Consider the following 9,759-nt stretch of genomic DNA (forward strand, 5'->3'; position numbering starts at 1 on the left):
CGACGACACCATCCCTCGACGGTGATCCCTGTCGAGTCCTCGGAGGAGGAGGACAAGGAGTTCTAGGGGCCCTTAGGTGAGGACGACGAGGAGTGTTGCATGCTCTGGAGGAGGACGACTAGTTTGATGGATGTAGTAGATTGAATTAGTTGTAGTAGTTGTTTAATTTATTTTAAAATTTAGAAATATGTTTGAATTATGTTTCAAATAAAGTAGTAGTGAAGTTTCTAATCTCTACATCTCCACTTTGCATCATCTATTGGAATTGAAGTATTAAATCATCAATATACATTATGTGTTGGAACTACCTCTTTGTTAGAGATGTAAATTACACTTTCTGATAATGTAAATTTTACATCTTCTAATTTTACATATTTAAATTTGCATCATATATTGAAGATGCTTGCGCGGGACCGCGGATTGAAGAGCAAGCGTCCGGCCACACTTCCGTCGTCTCGTCTCCGCCACTTTCATGCTGCGAACATTCTCTCCTCGCGTTGGAAGCACGGGCGAAGCCGCTCGCAGGAAGTCGATTGTTTGGGGCGCACGGCCGGCCTTCGATCGCCAGTTGCGCCTACGCACGCGCTGATGCGTTCACGCGACCGCGCGGTGCCTGACAGTGACAGGTGGGCCCCACGGGGAGCTCCGGAGGTGTTGACTGGGGGTCAGCGTCACTGGTCACGGAGGAAGGAATGAGTAGCTTTCGCGTGCGGAGGAATAGTCGTCGCTGTCGGGTTCCCATGCGCGCAATGCTGCCATGCCTTTGCTTGTCAGCGCACACGGCAGCTTTCCTCTTCTCGGCATCTCATTGCTTTTGTATGCCTGTCCCCATGAGAATCGTGTTTTGCAAATGGGTAGGAAATTGGAGCTTCACCAATGCAATGTGATGTGTGCATACTAGCGAGCACTAGCAAGTGTGGCAACAATATATCCAAGTCACTTCAGATTTTTCGTAGTACTCATTATTAACGGGACAACCAGTTCACTTTTTAGTATATTTATGTATGCAGTTCGACACTTACGACTTCTCCAGCATGTCCAAATAATATTGACAAATACTAGTAATTTTTAAGTAGCGCATGTGCATGTTCACAATTGGACAAGAAGCAAGGGACTAGAGTGACAAGTCCTGTCTCCTTTTCTTATCACTTCTCCTATGCTCACCACCCACTTCTATATATACGCCACCATCCTTTTTAATCTCGACATCCAAAGTTCTAACGAACTCGAAAGAAAAATCTCACTTTCTCACACTACACAACCGCAAAGAAACCATGGGCGCCAAGGTTTCCAGCAGTTCCAACCACCGAGGCAGCCTGTCGGAGCAGGCACACCAGCCGGCGTCCGTCAGGGTCATCGCCGCCGACGGCTCGCTGAAGGAGCTCCCTGCCACTCCCCGCGTCGCCGTCTCCGACGTTCTCGCTGGCGAGGCCGCCTCCTTCTTCGTGTGCAACTCCGACGCGCTCTACTTCAACGAGCCCCCACCGGCGCTGGCCTCCGACGAGCTGCTCCGGCCGGGACAAATATACTTCCTGCTCCCGGCGGCGGTTCTCAGACGGCCGCTCTCGAGCGCCGACATGGCCGCGCTGGCCGTGCGCGCGAGCGCCGCGATCGCGGGCGCCAAAAGGCCTGAGCGGCGCGGCGGCAAGAAGAACCTTCGCGTCGTGCCGGTGCGCGAGGAGGTGGAAGACTGCGAGGACGTCATGTTCAACGAGAAGCTTAACGAGCGGACCCTCGGGGAGTTCGCGGTGTCGGTGAGTCCGGCGAAGAAGAGCAACGGGAAGCTCGCCGCGCGGTCGCGGCTGAGGCTGAAGCGGGCTCTGAGCATCATACAGGAGGCTGCTGACTGACTCAAGCATTTCTCCAAGAGAAAAACAGTGCTTTTGATTTTTGTTCCTCCAATTTGGAACCATTCTTAATTCCTGAGGCCCAACGGCCTAAGCCTAAGTCAATAGTATTGAACTGATTTTTGTAGATTTAGGGGGGAAAGAGATTGTAAATATCTCCCGGTGGCAAAAGCTATCATGAATGCCAAAAACTGATTCTTGACTTGTTACCTACTAATCTGCATGGTATTTTGTTTATTTGCGCAAAATTTATATGGTATATTTTTTTTCTGCTTTACCTGCTACGATGCAAGTACTGTAAATGTCACTGTCTCTGCATATGCATTTTGACATGCGGAGGTACTCGTCTCACAAATTTACGGTCGTGATGTATGCAAGTATCCGCAATATAATGGTGCACTTCTTATAGCCAAAGAATCCAACCATTCTTACGGCATTCTTCTTTAAAATGAAATAGTCATCGTAGGACTGCACGTCATTGTAGAGGAGTGAAAAAGGAATCGATGACAACTAGTCATCCATAAGTGTCAAGTACACATGCGCCATGTTCCAATTCAGTGGATGGCCCTTGATCGAAACCCTTAAAATTGAGAACATGCTCTCCGCCCCACTCGGCGTTTGCAAGCACCGCCTGCATCATTGTTGTTGCATCCGCATAATCTTCCTCAATAGACGAGTCGTCGGATGATGCAACATAGTGCTTGTATATGTGCTTCATGTCCGAAACCATTGCTTCAAAGAGGAGACAAAAAATTAGCATAGGCATTCCACCAAACACTTTTCAAAAGTGGTGGCCTACGTATGGGCTGATGATACCTGCGCGACGGACCTGTAGACGGGAAAGTTTGCAATACAATAAAAATTGTATTGATGGGGTGCTGGTGCATGTATATATAATACAAGGGGAGGCCTCTATCTCAACTATATAAGACTAGGAGGTGGGGCACAACTCCAATACACGTGCAATACAAAACACATACTCAACACCCCCCCCCCCGGCAGTCGAAGCGTCGCCGGAGACACAGAGACTGGACCGAAACTCCTCGAAGACGGGAGTAGGCAATCACTTAGTCATCACATCAGCAAACTGTTGCGTCGTTGGCACATGGAGAACCCGAACACGGCCAAGGGCAACCTGCTCGCGCACGAAGTGAATATCGAGCTCAATATGCTTCGTCTGTCAATGGTGCACCGGGTTGGCGAAGAGGTAGACCGCGCTGACGTTATCGCAGTAGACAAGAGTGGCCTTGTGAACATCACAAAGCAACTCCTGGAGCAGCTGACGTATCCAAGAGCACTCGGCCACGGCGTTGGCCACGGCGCGATACTCTGCCTCGGCGCTGGAGCGGGAGACCGTGGGCTGCCGCTTCGATGACCAAGAGGTCAACGAGGGCCCAAGGTAGACGCAGTAGCCTGACGTAGAGCGTCGCGTGTCGGGGCAGCCAGCCCAGTCAGCATCCGAGTAGGCCACGAGGTCGGTGGAGGCGGAGGCCGTCAGGATGAGTCCCAAGGACATGGTGCCGTGTATGTAACGGAGAATACGCTTCACCAGAGTCCAGTGAGAGTCACGTGGGGCGTGCTTATGGAGGCACACCTGCTGAATAGCGTACTGCAGGTCGGGGCGAGTCAGCATCAAGTACTGTAAAGCACCGACAATAGAGCGATAAAATGCTCCATCGGACGCGAGAGACCCCTCCAAAGCAGAGACCTTCACCTTCGTGTCGATGGGGGTGGGCGCCAGCTTGCAGTTAAGCATACCGGCACGCTCAAGGAGCTCGTGGGCGTACTTCTGCTGATGCAGAAAGAAACCGTCAGCCCAACGGATCACCTCGATGCCGAGAAAGTAGTGCAGGGGCCCCAAGTCCTTGAGGGCGAACTCATCACGAAGACGAGCAGTCAGCCGCTGAAGGAGATCGGGGATGGACGCCGTGAGGATGATGTCATCGACGTAGAGCAGCAGATATGCAGTGTCAGCTCCCTGATGATACACAAAGAGTGAGGCATCGTAGCGAGTGGACCGAAATCCCAGAGACTACAGGAAGGTTGCGATACGCTGGTACCAAGCCCAAGGCGCCTGCTTCAACCCGTACAGAGAGCGGGAGAGGAAGCACACGAAGTCGGGGTGCTCGGCGTCGATGAAACCAATAGGCTGCTCACAGAACACCTGCTCGGCGAGATGACCGTGTAAGAAGACGTTGAAAACGTCCAACTGATGCACAGGCCAGGTGCACGAGACGGCCAGCTAAAGGACGGCGTGATCGTGCCCGGTTTCACAACCGGAGCGAAGGTGTCGGTGAAGTCCACGCCCGCGCGCTGCCGGAAACCAAAAACCACCCATCGAGCCTTGTAGTGCTCAAGAGAACCGTCTGGGCGAGTCTTGTGGCGAAACACCCACTTGCTAGAGATGATGTTGGCACGAGGGGGGCGCGAAACAAGCTGCCACGTGCGGTTGCGCTATAAGGTGTCGAACTCCTCCTGCATTGCAGCTAGCCAGTGGGGATCCCGAAGGCCAGCACAAGCGGAGGTGGGGACGGCTGATGGCATCGACATCGAGGCGGTGCACACATACTCATCGACGGAGTAGCGCGTACTGGGCCGAAGCACTCCTGCTCGGGCACGGGTAGTCACACCAAGTGACGGGGCAGCAGGGTCGGCGGGTGCCGCGGCCGCAGGGGCCACGGCGGCGGGGGCACCCGGTGCGGCGACACCCAGTGCGGCGGCGGGGGCCGCGGTGGTGGGGGGCGCGGCGACAGCAGGGTCGGCCAATCCGGTGGCGGAAGAGGCGACGGGCGAGGTTGACGTCGAGCCCGTCGCAGGCGTGGCGGGCGGGGTGCCGGGCTCAACCTCGTATGAGGGAGACGGGGACCCGGGGGGCCCGTTCGGACTCGACCTCGGGGAAGGGAGTCACGAAGCCAGGTGGTAGCGGCATAGGGTGCCGTGCAGGGGGCGCCGTCGGGGGCTGCCGCCGTGCATCGCTCCACGAAGGGGGCGCGGGGGCCGGCGCCGAAGGAGCCGAAGCCTGAGGAACCTGAAAAAAAGGGAACACCATCTCGATAAAGTACACATGCCTCGAGGTGTACACACGATGAGTGACAGGACCATAGCACCGTTAACCTTTGGTATTAGGAGGGTAGCCAAGGAAGACGCATGGGACGGATCGTGGTGCGATCTTGTGTGGCGTGGTGGACGCAGTGCTAGGATAACAGAGACACCCGAAGATGCGGAGACCATCATAGGGCGGTGGTGTGCCGAAGAGAAGGTGGTGAGGGGCGTAGTTCCACCGAGGGCGACACGGACGAATGTTAACTAAGATAGTGGCGGTAGCGAGGGTATCGGGCCAAAACCGAGCGGGCACGTTAGAGTGAAAGAGTAGCGTGCGAACACGGTCATTAAGAGCGCGGAGAATGCGCTCGGCGCGGCCGTTCTGCTAGGAAGTGTAGGGGCAAGTCAGACGGAAGATGGTGCCGTGAGAGGCGAGAAGTGTGCGAAGAGTGACGTTGTCAAACTCTTTTCCGTTATCAGTTTGGAGTGCGAGTATGGGGCGACCGAACTGGGTGGCGACATAGGAATAAAAGGCGGTGAGTGTGGCTAAAGCATCCGATTTATGACGAAGGGGAAAAGTCCACACATAATGAGAGTAATCATCTAAAATCACCAAGTAGTATAGATAGCCCATGTTACTCGCAACGGGAGATGTCCAAACATCACTATGAAGTAATTGAAACGGAAAAGTGGAAACTGAAGAAGACGCACTAAAGGGAAGACGAACGTGCTTGCCTAAGCGACAAGCCTCACAAGAATGCTCATCGAGCTTATCACATGAGAAAGAGAAACTCCTAAGGATTTGACGTAAGACGGTGTGGTTGGGGTGACCCAAGCGAGCATGCCAAAGGTCAACGCCGGCGGCAAGAGCAACGGCTGTGGAGGTGGAGGCGCCGACGTGCACGGGGTAGAGCTCATCGGGACTGTCACATCGGTGAAGGACCATCCGGGTACGGGCGTCTTCACAGAAAAGCCGACACTGTCAAATTCAACAGTAAGTGGGTTCTCACGAGTAAGACGACGAACGGAAACTAGGTTTGTGACTAAATCAGGTGAAACAAGAACATTAGACATAGTGATGGGTGTGGAAGTGGAGGGAAAGCTAGTGCTACCAATATAAGTAATAGGTAAGGAGGAGTCGTTGCCGACGGTGATACAAGTGGGTGTGTGAAAGGGAGTGGAGGAGGTTACGTTACCGGGATGAGCCGCCATGTGCGCAGTAGCACCTGAGTCCATGTACTAGTCGCCTCCACCGACAGAGCTACTCGACGACGGTGCGGAGTTCTGGGCGGCGAGGAGGGTGGGGTCCTATGGCACAGGTACCGGCGGCGGCGGAAGACCCTGTAGGGCGGCGCCGGGACAGGCGGGCCATAACCACCGAGGGGCGGCAGCGCGGGGAGGGCGCCATAGCCGGCGCCAGTCAGCTGGAAGGGCGCGCCGATGAACACCTGGTGGCCAGCGGGGAGAGCCTGCTGATAGTGCCCCCCCCCCGCGCGCGTCCTGGGCCTGCGGCTGCTACAGGCGGCGGCGACCTCCGCCACGCTGGGTGCATCGGCCCCCGCTCCCTTGCGGGTGCTGCGGGGGAGGACGCGACTGGATTGGCGCGGCCGGTGAAGCAGTTCCACCGCAGATGGTGAAGTAGCCTGGAGAGTCCATGGAAGGCGTCAGAGGCGGCGGGAAAAGTAAGGGGGCGGTGGCGCGGCGGGTTAGGGTTGCGGCATGACGGGGCGGCAACGGCGCGGCAGGGAGCGGCGGCGGTAGTAAGTCAGCGCAACGGGTGGGAGCGGAAGCGGCGCGGCGGCACGGGGCGGCGACGACGTCAGAGGAGGACGCGGTGGCGGCGGCGCGGCGGCGACGCGCCAGGGGGCGCTACGCGGCGGCGGCAGCGGCGTGCGCGGGGAGGCGCGGTGCGGCGGCGGCGGTGGGGAGGTGCTGCGCGGCGACGGCGGCGGCGGTGGGGAGCGCGGCGAGACGCGTGAGGAGGTGTGGCGCGCCGGCGGCGGCTTGCCCTAGGTCAGGACCTCCAAGATGATACCATATAGACGGGAAAGTTTGCAATATAATAAATGTTGTATGATGGGGTGCTGATGCACGTATATATAATACAAGGGAAGGCCTCTACCTCAACTATACAAGACTAGGTGGTGGACCACAACTCCAATACACGTGCAATACAAAACACATACTTAATAGGACCAATGAGTGGTGTAGACCATCAAAGGGGTACAAATGACGTGGCGACCGGGTGTAGCCGTGGAGGTCGCGAAGGTCCGAAAAAGACTTGGCGAGCGGCTGGGGTGGTAGAGCTGCAACGTTGGCGAGGAAGAAAGAGAAAAGAATGAAGATGCAGGGCCTGGGTGATGTTTTAGGTGGGCCGAACTCCTGCAAAACTCCCTAATTTGCTTCTGATTTGTGAAAAACGAACAATTCAATTAGAGCATCTATAGCCGGACCTCTCAAAGCCTCCTCATACGCCTGGGCGGGCTGCTCGGTCACTGCCCGATCGCGTTTTTTCGACCTAGATGGACGCCTCAAACGGGTCTAAAACGCCTGGACTAACCGGCACCCCCATATCCAGCCCAAATATGGGGTGGATGTGGGTTGGCCCGGGCGCGTCCGCCTGACAAGCCCGGCCCACAGCCGACCCCATGGATGTCCCACAAAAAAAACGATCGGCCTCATCAGTCCAAAACCCTAGCTCACTCACTCTCCTCTCTCGCTTCGTCCTCTCCTCTTCCCTCGCCGATTCCGATCGAATCCGGCGCAATGTCGAGCTCCGGCATCCGCTCCGACGACAAGGTGGATCCGGAGTATGAGCTGCCCTCCGGATCGCCTTGGAGCGGTCCAAGGTGGAGACCGGGGGCAGCTCCGGATCTGCAGCCTCGTCGCAGCCACCACTTCCCCGTCGGCGCATCTCGGATGCCGGCACTAGCACCTCCAAGCCCATGGGAAGCTCCGACAGGAGGCCAGCGCAATTGGCGCCCCCGACGCTATCTCTGCTGCTTCCCCACGCCGCCCCCTCGCCTCCCCGGCTACTGCTTCCCCTCGTGGGGGCAGCGGTGGGTGCTTGTGCCCGCCCTGCCGACCCGGACACGCACGCCGGAGTCGGAGGCGTGTACCGCCCTCCGCGAGATGCAGCGGGCAAGGGAGAGGAAGGCTGTGGAGAGCTTTGTCCTTCGCCGACGTGGGTTACCGGCGGAGCCCGACAAGGACCGGCGGCTCCTCGTGTGGGTCTACCGCCAGTCGCTTACAACAGGGGAGGGAAGAACGCCAAGGCTTTTCGGCTTGCCATCAAGCAGTCTGAGCGAGAGGCGTTGGAGAAGACGAAGGAGGTGGCTCGTCTGGCCAAGCTCAGGCACCAGTAGGACCGGGCCGTCCAGCGCCTCAAGGGCCTCGTCATCGTCGACTCTTCCTCCTTCGACGACCACAGCTCCTCGGACGATGAACCGGACGATCCTCCACTAGCCGCCGATAGGTACAGCTATGCCGGCAACCAAGAAGGGGAAAGGGCCGGCCCGGAAGTGGTGAAGTTGATTTTAATTTCAAGTTTTAGATGTAGTATAAAGTTGTCCGTCGTTTATGTGAACTTTGGTGTATCTTTTGATGAACTATTGTGCAGTTTCTATGTCCGGAGCTGATCTACGTAGATATAGTATGGATATAGGGGTTCGGATATGAGAGTCACAGATGTGGTCGGCGCAATTTGAGGAGTACACGATCACTATAGTCGGAGGTGTTTGAGAGCCTGAATTTGTCAAGTCCGGCTGTAGATGCTCTTAGTTCATGGTTTGATACAGAACGGCGTTGGATGGCAAACTGTGTGCAAACAACACACAGTATATAATATAAATGTTTGCAGGCTATTTGAGGTCCACTTTGGATATGCCCCGATTGCAAGAGATGAGAACAATGCAAGCCACCCCCTAGCCTTTATAGTTCGTGTCCACCAGCACACTGCTGATTGTACTTGTTGGAAACGAATATTTTGGCAATGCAACTCAATGTATTGATCGGTGCATAGCGCACGTATATATGGAGTACAAGGTGGGCCACAAACTCAACTATACAATGACTAGGAGGTGGGCCGGACTATACAATATACATGCATAAACCATATATTCAACACCCCCCCCCCCCCGCAGTCGAAGCGTCGCCGGAGACGCAAAGACTGGACCTGAACTCCTTGAAAACAGAAGTAGGCAGTCCTTTTGTCATAACATCAGCAAACTGTTGCACCGTCGGGACGTGGAGGACCCGGATGCGCCCAAGGGCCACCTGCTCACGAACAAAGTGTATGTCGAGCTCAATGTGCTTCGTTCGTCGGTGATGGACCGGGTTGGCGGAGAGGTACACGGCGGAGACGTTGTCGCAGTAGACGAGTGTGGCCTTGTGAACATCACAAAGCAACTCCTGGAGCAGCTGACGAAGCCAAGAGCATTCGGCAACGGCGTTAGCCACTGCCCGATACTCTGCCTCGGCACTCGAGCGAGAGACTGTGGGCTGTCGCTTGGAAGACCAAGAGATCAGAGACGGCCCAAGGTAGACACAGTACCCCGAAGTGGAGCGTCGTGTGTCCGGGCAGCCAGCCCAGTCCGCATCAGAGTAGGTGACGAGGTCGGTAGAGGCGGAGGCCGTCAGTGTAAGTCCCATGGACGTAGTGCCGCGTATGTAACGGAGGATACGCTTCACCAAGGTCTAGTGAGAGTCACGCGGAGCATGCATGTGAAGACAAACCTGCTGGACGGCATACTGCAAGTCGGGGCGCGTCAGAGTGAGGTACTGCAAGGCACCCACAATGGAGCGATAGAAGGCCGCGCCGGATGCGAGAGAGCCCTCCAAAGCTGAAACCTTGGCCTTGGTGTCAACAGGC

General features: G+C 56.1%; 1 protein-coding gene across 1 annotated transcript; it reads left to right on the forward strand.

Annotated features, from left to right (window-relative positions):
* Window positions 1-1,188: 1,188 nt before the first annotated feature.
* LOC125515078 lies at window positions 1,189-2,056 on the forward strand. Its single transcript, XM_048680498.1, has one exon. The coding sequence runs from the start codon at window positions 1,275-1,277 to the stop codon at window positions 1,848-1,850; it is 576 nt and encodes a 191-aa protein (XP_048536455.1). The 5' UTR covers window positions 1,189-1,274; the 3' UTR covers window positions 1,851-2,056.
* Window positions 2,057-9,759: the final 7,703 nt, after the last annotated feature.

The sequence above is a fragment of the Triticum urartu genome, chromosome 6, assembly GCF_003073215.2.
Source record: "Triticum urartu cultivar G1812 chromosome 6, Tu2.1, whole genome shotgun sequence".
Taxonomy (NCBI): domain Eukaryota; kingdom Viridiplantae; phylum Streptophyta; class Magnoliopsida; order Poales; family Poaceae; genus Triticum; species Triticum urartu.